The sequence below is a fragment of the Eublepharis macularius genome, chromosome 2 (genome assembly GCF_028583425.1).
Source record: "Eublepharis macularius isolate TG4126 chromosome 2, MPM_Emac_v1.0, whole genome shotgun sequence".
In the NCBI taxonomy this organism is placed as follows: domain Eukaryota; kingdom Metazoa; phylum Chordata; class Lepidosauria; order Squamata; family Eublepharidae; genus Eublepharis; species Eublepharis macularius.
In genome coordinates, this window is record NC_072791.1 from 68,332,374 (window position 1) to 68,349,769 (window position 17,396).

Below are 17,396 nucleotides of genomic sequence, written 5' to 3' on the forward strand. Positions count from 1 at the left end.
GGTTGCCAGCTCCAGGTTGGGAAATTCCTGGACATTTGGGGGCAGAACCTGGGGAAGGCAAAGTTTGGGGAGTGGAGAAAACTCAGTGAGCATGTGATGCCATAGGATCCATGCTTGAAGCACCCATTTTCTCCAGGGGAACTAATCTCTGCAGTCTGGAGATCAGTTGCAATACTGGGAGATCTCCATATCTCACCTGGAGGTTAGCAACCCTAATCCCAGCCATTGTAGACCATGTGCCCTAGTCCAGCAAGTGTTCACTGTGCCTGTAAAGAAGAGCATGCTCAGAAGGATGCTCTGCAACTGGCTCCTTCCCTTTCTATGACAATGCCAGCACATGGTGCTGACCAGAATTCTTACAGCACATGGCTCTGACCAAATACAATTCTTACATCTGGTGAAGTGGGCTCTATTCGCAAATACTTGGTAAGTAAATTAATAAGAAATCTATTTCAGTTTACCCCTGTTCCTTTACCTACAACAAAAGCAGGGGCAAAATGGGTTTTACAGTGGTGCTGGATTGGAAGTACTGGGATCACTGGTGCAGATTTTGATGACTTAAAAAAATTGTCATTTTTTCATATAACATAAAGCTTAATACCTACTGTAGCAAAGTAGTATTTATGAAGGAGCATTAGATATCCCACCAATCTTACTATATAAAAAGTAAGCCGTATTGGCAATGACTTGCAGGCACATTGCTGATGACTCTAGCCTCAAGGCTGTTGTGAAGCACCTGCTTGCCCTCGAGGGGGCCTGCCAAATCAATGGCCTAAGTACTCCTCCCCACGCCTCCCCTTAGCGCCCTCCTGCTCTGGCCTCCAGGCCACCTGGAAGCACCTGCTTGCCACCAGGATGAGGCCCACCAAATCAGTTTTCTAGAGCCTGTTGTATTTTTTCACACAACAGGCATTGCTTCTAGTACAACAACAACAACAACAACAACAACAATAACCTACTACTTCAATGTTTCCCAACTTTTTTCTATGGAGGAATCCCTTAATTAATTTTTAAATCCCAAGGAATCTCCACCTATGAAAATGTTTACAGGTCAGAAAAAGGTGATGGCAGGGAGTGCAATTCAATTACTGCTAAATTATTGCCAAGAAATGTATTAGTTAAAAGTTTATATATAAAAACATTACATTATCATGCATGTGAGGAATATCCATTTCTCTTCCTCTTTTCCAAACTTCTCCCCTCCTCAATCTGCAGTTTTAAACCTGCCATCGTTGTCCGCTTCATTAAATATTGTTGTTAAATTCAGTTATAGCTTGACTTGGTCACTGCAAGAACTGAGGCAGTCGGGGAGACAGGGAAGATAGTTTCATGAAGGGGGCATATAAGAAAAGCATCATGTCCCATTTGTTTCCCTGCACTTGTAATCCAACATATGCTATGAGTCCATGAGTAAATACAGCACATTGGTTAACATCATAAGTTACATGATGGAAAGACACAGGTTTACATTTGAGCTCAGCCTTGCACTCATAAGCCACTGTCTATTTGACAGTAATCAATGGTAACTATCCCACTTGGGTTTGATTGATGAAATCATTTACACTGTTGCCAGTCTAATATCAAAAGACCAAAAGAACATAACCTTGCAAGTAACAGATCTGAGTTTCTGGAAGCTTCTTCATCAGGCGACCCATAAAGAATTCACTTCCAAAATCTTCAGCACGAACGTAAACTCCATATTTTGGTATACCAACTTCATAGGGTGTGAACTCAACCCATTCTGTAGTTAGGAAGAATCACATTACATGTACAGTGCAACATTTACACCACGGAGCTTCAAATCAAGATACATTTACTCCCTTTCAATTGATAGGTAATCTACTTATTTCAGAAATTCATAGAACACTCTATTATAAAAGTTATACATATCAAGCAATTGTAATTACTAGGTAGGTCCTTGGTATATTGCCTAAACTAGCACTGTAGTTAAAGCCTGCTAGAGTTGTTCAACGCAAGATGAGTGGCTCTGATTAAAAGAATGATCGATTTCTCCTAAATTTTGAAATTGGTTGAAACATATTATCTTGCCACTTTACAGGTGGAATCTTTCATGCTATTCACCCTCTTGGATGTACACTGCTGCACAACTCTGAAACAGAGCATAGCTGAGGGATTTAAATTGGGGCTAGAGTAATTCTTTGCCTAATTGTGGCCCCTGGGTCTGCACATCTGTAGGGGCAGCATCATCTATATATGTGCATGTGATAAAGCTTATCATTGCACCTGATTGTGCCTGCAGCATAGTACGCTGAGGCACTTTTGTCCACCCCCCCCATGCCTTTTCAAGTGTTGCAAGGGGCTGTGCAAGGGGAAGCAGCTGTTTCAGCACTTTAAAAAGTGTATGAATGAGAACAAGATGCCTCAACCCACTGTACAGCAGCATGATCAGGACTGGACTGTAGCAGCATTTTTAAAATCCCTTTAAAATGGTTGGACCTGTTGCTGCATCTAGTTTGGTCCAGATATGGAGGTGGCTTTTAAAGTAAATGCAATCACATGCCAGATATCTGTACCCTCTTCCTGCCAAATAAAAGCACCAAGATGTGAGGATGCCCACATGTAGATGCATCTGACGAAGAGAGCTGTGGTTCTCGAAAGCTTATGCCTCAATAAAGTTGGTTAGTTTTAAAGGTGCTACTGGACTTTTTACTGTTTTACCACTACAGACTAGCATGGCTAACACCTCTGGATCTATGTAGATGTAGAAATTTATTCATATACTGCTACCGTTGAAATCCATAGTACTGTACTTTTCTTTCACATTGATTGCAGTGTAGATTGGTAAAGGATTCTGACCCTCATTCACTGCTTGCTGTTGATCAGATAGCTTATGTTTGTCTTTCTGTTTTTTTTAAAAAAATAAGAGATTCATCAAATACAAATCAAATATATGAAAGATAATTCTAAGAATACTTGAGCACAGGATATTTTATGCTAGAAAACAAGCATAACCTATTCTGGAATTGTAAAAAATGCTTATCTCCAAATGCTTAATGAGCTTTCATTATTTCAATACAGCTTATACAGCATAGGAAAAATACACAGGATGTGTGCTCTAGCCCCCATTTCTTAGCCTGGATTTGTAAGAGACATTATTCGATCCAAAGGAAACCAGAGATTTGTAGTAACCTATTTCTGTGTAAGACATCTAATCAAATAATCTTAGGATTCAAACACTATATCCAAAAGGAGTTTCCCAAAAACCAATCATTAATTTTGTGCATATGGTCACATAATCAGTACAACAGGAGTGTAAAATGCTAGAGATTTCAAACCATGGGCAGTAAAGACTCAGACGTCTCTGTACTACCATGCAACATTGCCAGATTGCCTGATTTCTGCTTCTGCTGTGCTTCACAGTGAACACTTTATATGAGGAAGGCCCATTGCATAGACTTGAGTAGAATTCTAAGTAGACTTGCTCAAGATTTCCCCTTCAATTACAGAAGCACAGACTGCAGTTCCTGGCAGCTATTAACTTAGAATGCATAAGAAGATGAAAAATCAGGAGTAAAAATTTCTCTGGTGTCAGAGAATCCTCAAGACCTGTGGGGGAAAGACTTTGGAGGAAGAAGTCCTGTTAAAACATTTGCTATTTCAATAACAATGTGTGGTTCATAATGCTTCATGGGCCAATCTTAAGAACACTATCCTGAGAGTAAGCCCCATTGAACATCTCTGAGTAAGATTCTGAACAGACTGTCTTAGGATTCCTTTGTCACAATCACTGATGAACAGAAAGAAATAATTATTTAAAATATTTATATACCACACTCTCAAAGGAAGCTTGCACACTCAGCATGGGCTGTGTAACTATGAGGGCGAGGCTGAGGTGGAGGCAAGGTTCAGTGACAGAAGAGGAGGAGTGGCAGGAAGCCTCTTCCGAGAGTGACAATGTGGTTGGCGCCATTGCAGAAGCACACCGGCAGAAACAGGACACTTTCCCACCCACCCACTGTTCTTCCTGGGCGGCCTGTGGTCCTGTCACAACTTTATGGGTTTGGCGGTTTTGAGGCATGCGGGCGGCTCATCCCTGCAGAAAAAGGGCTTGCCAGCAATGCTGATGACAGAACACCACTTGCTGTCCTGTGGGCCAGCATTGGGCTGGGGTGTTATGCATCAAACAGCAAGGGGCCTTCCGACACCAAAGGTTCCACTGCCCATATGCCTGGCCAATACTCCAATCTGGCTGTAATCAATACAATTGTGGCCATTCCAACCAAACAGAGATGTTTGTCTATCATTTGCCAGAACCTAGCCAGAAAATAGCACATAGGTAGCAAAATAATTCTTGAGGCAGCTTCCAACATCAATACAGTCCAGTGCAATTGCAAAAAATTAATACAATCAAGTAATAAAACTGGGTTTGTAAGGAAATGGTTCAGAGAGATGCACTGGAATGTATGTACAGTACTATGCGCTATCTGTTGTTGTAAGTATGCATATGTGTAATATGTCATTATTCTATCAGATTTCTGCTTGTTTTCAAATTTCTGCAATCCTCACCCTATTGTATTCTTTATGTCAGGGCTTGCCACAGCTGCCACTGGGCGTGGCACTGGGCAGTCTGCCCCTGACGTCACAGGGGGGCCAGGGATTCTGCAGGACCCTGCTCTGTGGAAGGAGGGGCGGTATACCTCACCCTGACTCCCTCTCAATCCACTCGCTGGCCTGCTCAACCTGGCCTGCTTACCCCCTGCATCTTCCACCATCTCTTCCTCCCAAGACTCTCCTTCAAGCCTCCACTCTCCTTCTTGCCTTTTCCTTGGCTTCTCTCCACTCCAACTCTGCTCCATCACTCCTACTCAAAACCCACCACCCCAGAACTCTTCCCAGCCACCCTTTATAGGGTTTCCTTTCTCCACCCCACCCTCCTTCCAGGCTTGTTCCCTCTCCTGACTGGGCCCAGCTGTGCATTCCTCCAGGTGTTTTCCTCCAACCACTAATCCTTCCTGGGCTCTTTTGCCTTGCTGGCAGGGTGGGGTTGAGTGTGAGCCATCCCCAGCTGAGGGCTCCTTGGCCTTGCTCACGAGGAGCTGCCCCAGCCAGCCTCTGTGCTATTGGGCTTGCCTGGCCTTGCTCACGAGGAGCTGCCCCAGCCAGCCTCTGAGCTACTGAGCTCGCCTGGCCCTGCTCACGAGGAGCTGCCTTAGCCAGCCTCTGAGCTACTGAGCTTGCCTGGCCCTGCTCACGAGGAGCTGCCTTAGCCAGCTTCTGCGCTGCCTGCTCAGCAATGCTGGGCGGGGCTACCCATCCCCTCCCCCAGAATGCCTGTGGCAGCCCCCCCTGGAGAGGCTTGGCTTCTAGCAACTCCTGAGCCAGGCTGCTGTCTTCTAGCCATGGTGTGGCTCTGGGCTGCAGCGGCGTCCTCTCCCTGCCAGGTAAGGGCTCTGCTTGGGCTGCTGCTGCTGGACCCACCTTCCCCCTGCTATGGCCCTTTTCCTCCAGCCTGCTTAGCCCCCTCTCTTTCCCCTGGAAGGTGGGGCTGGCTGGTCTCTCCTTGCCCCCTCCACCCCTCTGAGGTCCTGGCCTTTTGCCCCTTCCCCCTGGAGTAGGTAGGTTCTGGCCCTGGTTGCCGGCTTGGGGGGTGGAGTTGCTGCCACCCTTTTGTCCCCTGCTGTTCCCTCTTGTCAAGTCTGGGGGCTGGGGCTCAGACCCCGGACACTTTATTGAATGTCTATTGAATTTCCCAGCTGCTCATTGTACTGCCCTGCCCTGTGTAATCTGCCTTCAGTCTCTGTGAGAAAGGTGGATGATAGATAGATAATTAACATTAGACTAAAAATTACTACAGCTAAATATGTAGTCTAACTACCCAGCACCCAGAAACTTAAAATATTTGTTAAAAAAAAATTGACAGCATTTATAAGACTGCAATCAGAAAATCTGAAGATATAGAGACTCCCATCATGACAAAACATGTTAAATAAAAGTATAATCAAGAATTCATAAATGCTTGAGCAAATAAAAAAAGCTGTGGCCTGGTGATGGGGAGGGCATTCTACAAGATAAGCGCCACTTATCTTTACAGCCAATCACCTGGAGACAGCAATATGTGAACCAGGGCCTGAAGAAATTCAACTGCTGAGAAGGCTAATGTGTGAGTAGGATTGTTTAGGTCTTTAAAGTAGAGCTAGTTCAACATCCCAAGCAACCTAAGTAGCCACTTGTAGTACCAAACTGGCAGAGGCTGATGTGCAGGAGGAATCGACTGATGTAGCTTTGGCTAGTCATCATCATCTGAACTCATACCACTGCCATCTCTGTCCCAGACCAGCTGTAGAGATGCTGCAACCTTCCTTAGCAGTGGTAAGGGCATCCTCCATGTGTCACTACAAGATTCCAAGACAGGCTGCAGAACCCACTGGAGCATCACTGGAGGAGGTGCATGCTCCCTCCACCCATCATTGGTGTTTGGCTTCAAGATGGCTTGCAAAGCATCTCTGCTGGAGCCAGTGGAGGGAGCATGGAATGAGGATTCTCTGTTTTAAGCCAGCCCTGAAAGTAAGGATTCATTCAGGATTGAGTCTTGAAATAAATTGGCAATTGGGGGAATATTATTGTGGTAAACCAATGAAGCAGTATTGCAGCTACCAGTTCAGCAGGTTACATTATGGGTTTGACTTTGCCTTATCAAGCTGTTGTACTGGCTTGGCACCTCAGTTTAGGTAAACTCAGGTATAGACGAACCTGTTCAAGTTCCCTTCCTGCTTCCTGCCAACACTGATTTCCCTGGGTCTGCTAGGAAATTTTTCAGCCTTATCAGAAACCTGGACCAGTTCTCAGCCTCATCCTATTAAAAACATCTTTGCCACAGTAAACAGAAGAGTAGGTTAGCTTGTAAAAAGCAAAATGTTAAATCCAGTCAGAAACTGTCATACATTTAAAAGAATCATTTACTATTTGATGATTTAAAAGAACGTGATTCTACAATGCTGAAATAATAATTAAAAACTACCCAAACGTTCCTAACTTCTATGTATGTGGTCTCTATATTTATCAGGCTAAAGTAGATGAGCTTATTTAAATTCCAGATTTCAGAAATCCCTATTGGATTCTGTTCCAACTTGCCTCCCGCTGACATGTCAGTTTGCATGATTCAAACTTATCCCAACAAAATATAGAAACAATGGGGAGAGACAATTCTGTCTTCAGAGGAAAAGTTAAAACAATACATACTTTTGAAATATAGATACTTCAAAATCAAGATTTTTTTAAAAGGAAAAAAATAAAAAATGCAAAAAATTGGTTCAGAAGGGCAACTTCCAAAGAGAACCAAATATTTAACTTGAGTTTTACTCCAAACATCCTCCACTTTTGCTCCCTTTTGCTCTCCAAAATCAGCACATATACAAGGTGCTATAACACTTCAAAATGTACTTCTTTTGTAGTTCAGCATGTGTTCAGCAACTGCAAGAAAAATTGTCTGGATATTGCAATCCATTATATTTTCATAGCATTTTTAGGTGAACCACACCTATAACTGGATCTACTTTTCCACAGGAGATAATGCGCATGGAAATGCTTGAAAATTTAGAAATTTCCTATAAATGGTTGGCTATCAGTGTTGGCACACTGCACTCCATATTTTAGAAAGAGATTTTGAGCATTGAAATGAGGCCTTCATGACTGTTTTAAGTAGAATATATCTCATTCTATGACAACAAGAATTAGCACACATTTTTTAGGAAACATGATTGTGATGGACTGGTTTTTTTAAAAAGCCTGAAAGTGCTATACACACAGCTGAAGGACTGTTAAGGGTTAATCCCTCACAGAAACAGTGAATGACAGGCTACTCCAAGGCATCTGATTGGGTAGCATGAGCTGGAAAGAGGAGGGTTTGTTTTCAGCCCTAGCTGAGAGGAATTCAGTGTGGAGAGTTGGGAGACAGAGAGCTAAGTTACAAGAGACAAATTATATGAGGAGGAGCACATGAAGGGAGTCACAATGTTAGCCGGGAGGCTGAGTTTTAAAAGAGATTGGAAAGCTCTGTCAAATTCCCCCCTCTACAGAGCCAGGGATATTGCTGCTCAGAGGGTTTGTTAATTTCCTCTTTGCCTCCCAAAGGCTCTATCAGTTTCACCTCCCCTTCTAACAGGGGAAGAGGATATAAACAAATCCTCTGAGCAGCATCTCTCTGGCTCTGTAGAGAGGGGAAATTGACAGAGCTTTCAGATCTCTTTTAAAACTCAGCTTCCCAGATAACACTGAGACTCTTTTCACATGCTCCTCCTCGTGTAATTTGTTTCTTGTAGCTTGGCATAGAGTTCTAACAGATAGCAGCTTAACACTGACAGGAGATCTGGGGGGAAGTTGGCAAGGAAGTTTGGAAAGCAGGTGCAGACTCAAAGTTTGGACCAAAAAAGGGCACTAGATCTTCTAAGGAGAGGAGAGTTTTCCTACCCAGTCAAACAGAGGATAACTTTCAAGAGTGAAGAGATCCCTGGTTGGGTATGGTTGGAAACTGCCTGTAGAGACCTTCAGATTCAGTTAACAACTGAAGGAAAGCACTGGTGTGTGAAGAGAAGGGGTTGGGGTACTAGGAAGTGGGTACCAGCCTTCTTACACCCCAAAGAGACAGAGAATACACAGGATAAAAGCCTTTGAACATGAGAATTTAAGTATCTATGAAGATCATAAGAACTAAAGTCTGTGCATGTACTGATTTTACCTCAGCGATATCTATGTTGAATTACCGCCAAAATTTTCAACCCCTGATTTCACCTGACCTTTCCCCTCTAAAATAAATAAAATAGTTATTTTTGAATTTTAAAAATGCCTATGGTGCCATTTCCACTGTTTAAGAGTAAAGAAGAGGGAAAGGGGAGGAGGTAACGTCATAATGACCTTGAACAAATTTTGGAGGGCTGTGGGCCTTCCTTCAGCCATAGATATTTATTTTTAAAATGCTATAAATAAGTTTCAAAAAGTATAACTCTGCAAAAAGTGAACAAAATCCATGAAATTCATTTGCTAAATATTTTCTTTTGGTATGGAATGAGTCCATTGCTTCCCCAGCTCGCAGCCATCAAAAGTAGTATTGTGCCATCCATTACTTATTAACTTTTCTAGAGGAAACTGATTTGTTTCAAATTTGTGTCTATCCATCCCCAAAAAGGCTTATGAACTTTGAAGGAAAAAGCTAAATATTTAAAAAAGACAAAACTCTTCCTAAACTATAAAACATTATATTTTTATCCCATCCTTCCTCCAAAGTTCTCTTACTGGTACATATATTTCTCATCTGCTCTGCTTTGTCTTCATGACAACCCTATGGATTAGACTAGGCTGAGATGGAATGACTAGCCCAAGATCATCTAGCAAGCATCATGCTTGAGTAGGATTTGACCCAAAGTTTCCTTCCTCCTAGTCAGATACTCTGACCACTATTAGCACACTGACTTTTCAGTGTGATATAATGTAAATCTGGCTAATTATTATCTGGAGGCTGGCAGCCCTCTAGCTACCTGAAGCCTCCATGTTCAAAATGAGGTTTTTCTATTAGCCAGTATAATTGTTAGCCATTGGAATACAGAAGAATTTGTTCATTCTCTTTTGACACTGCCACAGGAGACAGATGACATTTTTTTCAGAAACCCATGGGCAGTCTGAAATAGCGATTGCTGCTTGTGGTGTATACTCCTATCCCACATTCATATCTGGTAAACAGACATATTTTGGAAACCTCAAAAACTGTTTCACCTGCAGTAACTGTTTTCCTTATATACCCCAAGAAATTATGTCTCTCAAAATTCTTTAAAGTTCAATGTTCTTATACAAGTATCCAGCTTATGCAGACCAGTAATAACTCCTTTCCCTGCCTGGGCCTGAGTTTTTAAATGCATAAATGCCCCTCTTGTATGGATGACCATTCTTACGCATAATTATAGAACTCACAAATGTGTGTCATTTAACCAAATGCTAAGTGAACACAGGAAATAGTGAAGATAACATACCCCATCATTTAAGAAATATTCAATAAGAAGCCCCCATAGATCTATACAGGATGTTTTTTGTCCTTCTTGTTTCCGTTGAAGCAGCTGCCTGTTGTAATATTTCAGACGCTCCATGGAAAAGCAATCTGTCTTGCTTTTGGTCACGTGTCTTTTCGTTTCACTGATTTGCTCATCCAGATCCTTCTGTGACCAATAAGCATCTTTGTATAAATTTGCCATGGTCCTGAAAATATAAAAATGAAATGAAAATGAAAAAGAGAAGCATAAGAACACAAGAAGAGCCAAGCAGCCATGCTGCATCAGACCAAGGGTCTAGTCTAGTACTGTTTTCAGGATAATAAGGAGCCTTCATGAAGTCTGCAAGCAGGGCATAAAGGCAATCCCCTTATATTTGCCTCAGCATTTGGTATTGGAAAAAAAATCATTTGGCTATCATGCTAGTAGTTGTTAATAATGCATGAAAATTCCCCATCCGAGCCAGGGGCCATCACCACACCTTGTGGAAGTGAATTAATTCTTCCTTTAGTATACCTATACATTTCACTGGAAAAATCCAACATTATACAACTAAATATGTTCAGTCCAAACTATGTGTGACAATGTTAATAAACCTCTGTCATGTCCTTCTTGAGTAATCTTTTTTTCTCATTTAAACAGTCTCAAAAACTTTAACCTTTGCCATAGGAAATGTTTTCAAATACCTTCATAATTTCCAGAGTTTTTTTCTGTACCTTTCCAGCTATCATGTATCCTTTTTGCGATCGGTGATCACAACTCTACCTAATCATCCAAATGCAACCATATAATGATATATATGTGTTAAAATGTGTATATTTTCTGCCGATGCTGTGCTCAAGGTAATTTACAAATGCAATTAACATAATAACTATATCTGTAGCAACTTGGAAATGAAAGGAACTGTTGCCAATGAACTGGTACAAATGTATCTGGAATGTGTCAATTTAAAATGATTGATTATAAAAAGTAAAAGGAAAGATCTTTATCAAATGTGTGTTATGTGTCATCAAGTTGCTTCTAACTTACGGCAATCCTATGAATTAATGACATTCAAAATGTCCTATCATAGGCTGAATCCACACTTACCCGGCACAGCGATAAGAAGGCAGAGTGAGAGCGTCTTTCTGCCGCGACTTATGATGTCATCGCACCATGATGCCGCTCTCGTGGCGTGATGACATCATAACATGCGCCAGAAAGACGCTTTCACTCCGCCTGCTTATCGCTGTGCCGGGTAAGTGTGAATTCAGCCATTGAGAACCTTGCTCCGGTCTTGAATTCTGAAGGCTTGGCTTCCATTATCAAGTCAATCCATTTCATGTTAGGTCTTTTCCTACTGCCTTTAATTTTTCTTTTGTCAAAAAGGTTTGTTAAAACTGGGCTTTATTTATAGAACATTGGGATACAACATTCTATTGCTGTATAAGTCCACTTGCTCTTTGATATAAAATTTAATTAAAATATTAAAATAATAAATATTTGATATTGAAAAACCTTTCCTAATAATTTCTAATTGGATACGCCTAAACAAACATTAGAAGGTGGACTGTCTCTTTATCAAACTTTTAAAAATCCATCATTTCCATCCACATTCTATTTGTTTTATTCCTCAAATCCTTAAAATAAAATTCCTCAGACTGAGAAGCTTTAATCACATTGCAGCAGAAATGACTTCGGATCAATCTCAAACATGGGTTCCTAGTGTGGTGCCCACCAACACCTTTCTTGGTGCCCAACAAGTGATTTTAGAAAGTGTGTACAGTTCTTGCCCAGCAAGATTTCTGATTGGTCACTTGAGATCTGATTAAAATAATGGTGTCTCAGCAGCAGCTGCCACCACAGTATTGGTTTTATTCTTCCTCATTCCTTTTTCTCAATTTATTTTTTTAAATCACCCATCCTCTCTCCTCTGTGTGGTTGGCTCCACCCTGTGGCAGCAATTTGTGGTTAACTTCACCTCCTGGTTGGCGCCACCTCCTGGCAGCCATTTTGTGGTAGTGCCCATCACTCTGTGCCAGAATTCCAAAAGTGCTACACCTCTGAAGACGCCAGTCACAGCTGCTGTTGAAATGTCAGGAACTACAATGCCAAGACCACGGCAATACAGCCTGGAAAATCCACAACAACCATCATTCTCTGGCCATGAAAGCCTTCGACAATATATCGAATTCCAAAAGTGTCAACAAGATAAAAAATTTGGAGACTCTTGATCTAAAAGTTCCAGTAGCTGATCTATATGCTTTTAACTAATCTTGAGAGGTCTTCTCTTCTTACAAACTGCATGATTTACATGTGAGGTCCTCTTTTAACACAGAGAAATGCCTTTTTGCCTGTCATGAGACATATAAAATGACACAGACATTTCTTATTTGAATATGGTTTTAAAATTAAAAGATGTAGTGGGTGAGTAGATGTAGTACTTGATAAATAGTTGCCATTCGTAACCTTTTCTACATATACTGTAACAACTAGGCTCTTTCTCTGAGCCTTCTCCCATACCAGGAAGTTTTTCATGTCCCAGTCTCCATATTTTCAGAGCGAAGAGTCAGGAAACTGGAACATGTCTATGAAGAGTGCCATGTATCATAATGAGAATTTAGAAAGATCCTTCCAAGTTCCACAGAGAACTGTTCCCAGCCACTAGTCAAGGAAGTGAACAGGTTTTATTTACTTATATGCAACTTGGAGCTAGAGGCCCCCTGACTGCAAAAACTACCGCAACCTGTTTAAAAACTACAACCCAGCTTCCACTTTCCACTTGGATTGCTAACTCAAGGTTAGGAAATTCCTGGAGAGGACAGGGTTTGGAGAGGGACTTCAGTGGGATATAATGCATAGAGTCCATCCTCCAAAGTAACTTTCTCCTAGACAATTGATGTCTGTCATCTGGAGATTAATTGTAATTTAGGGAGCTCTGAAGACTGCACCTGGAGGTTGGCAAGCCTACTTCTCATGCTACCAGGAGGCAAATGGCCTCTTCGCTGGTGGCCAATCTCCAGGTGGGACTTTGACTTCTCCCAGAATAACATGATCTACAGACTACAAAGATCAGTTTCCTCAAAGAAAATGGCAGCTTCAGAGGGCAGACCCTACGGCATGCTATAGATTCTAGGTTAAAATCTTCCCCAAATTTTCCCCGCCACCACTCCATCCCTGGATCTCTAGGAATTTTCCAGGCCAAAGTTGGCAACCCTTCCCGTCACGCACACATTAACTCTTCCAAAATTGTATAATTCTTTGTAACTGTTTACACAAAGACGGTAAGAGACAATTTATCAATTTATTTTGAATGTGAGGTCATATTTATACTAGCAGTCCTTCAATGTAAACAACGATAATAAAATGTTTTACACATTTATGTTTTGATTGCAAGTTGATTTTTACAACTTTCATATTTTTAAAAGTTATATATAAAAACTGATGGATTACATCACTTTTTAACTCCTTTTACTTTTTTCATTGCAGCTTTCTGAGATTGCACATGTGGGTGGACTATATTTATCTTGGAAAATTGTGCTATTATAAATTATGCTGACTTTTTTTGTCCATTTGGCTCAAAATACACATTGGATATGTGAATAGGTTAGTTGCACACCCAGACAGCTAGACACTTGTAAGTTGCTGTGTGGAAAAAAAACTTCAAGGTTGTTTTGTTGCTATGATACACATTTATATAACCAGTTATTAAATGGTGATGTGAGTCTGGTTGATGTGGACTGTGTGTTTGAGAGAAGTGATCTGAGGACCAAATATTAGCCCAGAACTTCTGTTGTGCCTTTTGGTGTTGTTATGAATCCTGAGGGAGACTTCCACCAGATAGGGTTCCTTGAGCCATAACTACATCTGCAGTCTTGCAGCTATTTAATCATACATACCCTACTCTTGCAACTATGATAACAACTAAGCCTTTTCAATTTGAAGACTGGAAAATCAGGTCAAGCGCCTATCTAGTCTAAGACTCTCCTGGATAGATTCCTTTCTGGACAAAATTCAGTCATCCTGGGCACTGGCAACAGCCACTCAAGCCAGTGGCCACTCTTTGCCTCCTCGGAAGGAGGAAGGCAGAAGGCGTACCCTGGCATCTGGGGCTTTAGCATGGGGGCAGAGTCTGTAGCCTTATCCGGCTTCTCCGCCCCCGTTGCTCTCAGTTGCACCTCATGCTTGGCCTGAGCAGAGCCATCTCAAGCTCTCTCAGCTGAGCTCCTCTGAGGCTGGTTTTACTGAAGGCCCTCAGGGCTATGCGGCGACAGGTGTATGCAGCTGGAAGAACTGCAGGTTTGGCCATGAATGGCCAATCTGCAGGGGACCGTACTCATTCACTGCCTGCAAATGACAGAAGTCATTTGCCAAGAGAGGTGGTGGACCTGTGGAGCAGCAGGGTCCTGGAAAAGGGCCCCAGCCCAATATAAGTGAGGGTACTTGAAGCTATGTTGGCTGACTACCCTAGGTGGGCTGACGCCCAGTTTTTGTTGCAACGTTTCCAGTTTGGTTTTTGGATCCCATTTCAGGGACCTAGAAATGCCTTCATGTCACCCAACCTATGTTCATTGGTTGGCATGGAGGAAATTGCTAGGGCCAAGATAGCGAAGGAATGTGTCAAGGGTAGGGTTTGGGGCCCTTTCCCCTCCTCTCCTGTTGCCGGTGAGTACCAGCTGATTCACCATTTGCCTTATCCCAGGGGTGGTTCTGTAAATGACGCTATACCTGAGCACTTGTGCTCGGTGCGTTATACCTTCTTTGACCAGGCGGTCAAAGTGGTTAGGAGGTGCGGCCTGGAAGTGGAGATAGTGAAATGCAACATTAAGTTGGCGTTTCGCCTCCTCCCAGTCCACCCTGAAGACTTTGAACTTCTTGGGCTTGCCTTTGAGAGTCAATTTCAACAGGGACCTCCCAATGGGGTGTTCCATCTCATGTGCAGTTTTTGAGCATTTTAGTATGTTCCTGGAATGGGCCTTGCATTGTAGGCAGTGATGCCTATGCGACACAGCTCATTATTTAGATTATTACTTTCTGGTGGGGCCCTTGCAGTCTGGGCAATGTGCTCATCTTTTGGATGACTTTATCCATCTTGCAGATGAACTGGGGGTCCCCCTTGCACATGAAAAGGAGGGCCCAGCGACTGTCCTGACCTTCCTAGGTATAGAATTGGACATAGAACTACAAACCTCTAGACTGCCAGCTGAAAAGCTTCAAGAATTGAGGGCCCACCTGCAGACCCTTATAGGGAGTGGTAAGTTGTCTTTATTGGAGGTGCAACAGGTTGTAGGTCACCTTAATTTTGCATGCAGGGTGGAAGTGCCAGGTAGAGCTTTTTTAAGGTGCCTCTGTGACACAATGGGGACTCTTAGGCTCCCCCAGCATAGGATGCGTATCTCTGCTGATATGAGGGAGGATCTTGAGGTTTGGCACCAGTTTTTGGGTGGCTTTAATGGGGTTTCCTTTTGGAGATGGGACATGTTGTTAGAGGGGGACCTACCAGTTTCCTCTGATGCATCTGGTTCCACCAGATTTGGAGTTTATTTCAGGGGGCATTGGGGTGCTGCTCGCTGGTCTGCCGATTGGGTGGACGCAGGTCAGAGTAGAGACCTAATTTTCCTTGAATTTTTCCCAATCTTAGTGGCAGTTTACTTCTGGGGGTAGGAGCTAGCTAACCACTCAGTGCACTTTTGGTGCAATAATATGGCAGTGGTTCAGGTAGTGAACTCCCCCTCTTCAAAATCGACCCACTATTTCAGGATAGGCGCTGCATCTATGGCCACAGCAATGGGCTTCTCAGGGCCAGAAATTCAGAGGGTGGGCCGATGGCATTCTGCTTATAAAACATACGTGCGGCCTTTGAACAGTGGTCAATTGTTTTGACATTGTTTCTTTTTTAGGTGCTGTGGTTTGACAGGAGAGGCTGTGAATCCTCATCTGTGGCCACAGCATGGTCTTTTGGGCAGCGCACCAAGCAAAGAGAACAGGTCCCAGATTGGACTCAGCCAATGGGCCACTGTTGAATGGCAGGGCAGAAGAGGCCTGCGCTGGTCTGGGTTGCTGCTACTCTTGTTCGAGGGCAGGAGTACCCCTCCGCCTCATATCCTGGTCATTCACCTGAGAAGTAATGACCTTGGTCATGACCCTGTCATGGCAGGCATGGGACGACTTGCTGGAGATTAGCAAGCATTGGCCCGGCATCCTGATTTTTTGGTCTGCAATGTTTCTGCACCAGCTGTGGCAGGATGCATTGGACCACAAGGCTGTAGGATGGGCTAGGTGGAAGGCCAACAGAGCCCTATTCAAGGCAATGACAGGGGAGTTGGGGATTTATTTGCCCCATCCACAAATTTGGGCTGAGTTTGCAGACCTCTACTGAGGGGATGGTGTGCACCTCTCTATGAGAGGCAATAGTATATTTTTGAATGACCTGTGGCAAGGGCTTAGGTCGGCCTTAAGCCGTGGGGCATGGAGGCTTGGCCTCTGCAGTGGCAGGATTTAAGTTAGGGGAAAATTTGAGTGGGCTGGTGAGAACCCTTGGCACCTCCCCATTGGTGGGGAATAGGGGTCTGTCAGGAGTGGCTGGCTGCTCAATGGTCGAATTGCAAGGACAGACACCCTGGTGGGGAATCCCTGGACAAGCCAATCTCCCCCCACTGCTTTACGGCCAGGTGGGGGCACTTTCATGGGGTGAACTACTTCGCCTGGCCAGGCCAGGTCCCAGCCATACAATGGATGGCTCACACCCGGGGCAGCGGGTGTCTCGCCCAGACAGGTCAGGGCAGAGGTCCAGGAGTGACCCCAGGGCCTGACCTGTACCTCTAGTTAGGCCTTTGCTGTAGTTGATGTTTGCATATTGAAACTTTAATAAAGTGGCCCATTTTAGAATCCAAATGTTGTGTCTGCCTTTCATTCCGACTGAGGTGGTAATGGACCAGTTTACTATGTCAGCCTTCTGTTCCCACAGTGAAACTCCCAAGACTGTATATGTTTTTGTACCTCAACTGAGGTTATCCTGAGACGCTCTGTGAGCCCTGGGATCACAAGCTCTCTCATATTCTATGTATTGTCAAAGGCTTTCACGGCTGGAGAACGATGGTTGTTGTGGGTTTTCCGGGCTGTATTGCCGTGGTCTTGGCATTGTAGTTCCTGACGTTTCACCAGCAGCTGTGGCTGGCATCTTCAGAGGTGTAGCACCAAAAGACAGAGATCTCTCAGTGTCACAGTGTGGAAAAGATGTGGGCAGGTCATTTGTATCTACTCTTACAGGATGACTCAGCTCAACCCCACCCCTCCTGAGTAGATACAAATGACCTGCCCACATCTTTTCCACACTGTGACACTGGGAGATCTCTGTCTTTTGGTGCTACACCTCTGAAGATGCCAGCCACAGCTGCTGGCGAAACGTCAGGAACTACAATG

The 17,396-nt window shown here is 43.4% G+C and overlaps 1 protein-coding gene across 1 annotated transcript in view; it reads right to left on the reverse strand.

The window, feature by feature from the left end:
• LOC129323399 (cytosolic phospholipase A2 epsilon-like) overlaps positions 1 to 17,396 on the reverse strand; it is an 85,359-nt gene that overhangs the window by 23,108 nt on the left and 44,855 nt on the right. The window contains exons 11-13 of the mRNA XM_054969932.1: positions 9,981 to 10,203; positions 2,749 to 2,863; positions 1,604 to 1,741 (exon numbers count right to left, since the gene is read on the reverse strand). Coding sequence (XP_054825907.1) covers positions 1,604 to 1,741; positions 2,749 to 2,863; positions 9,981 to 10,203 — 476 coding nt within the window. The remainder of the gene's footprint in view (positions 1 to 1,603; positions 1,742 to 2,748; positions 2,864 to 9,980; positions 10,204 to 17,396) is intronic.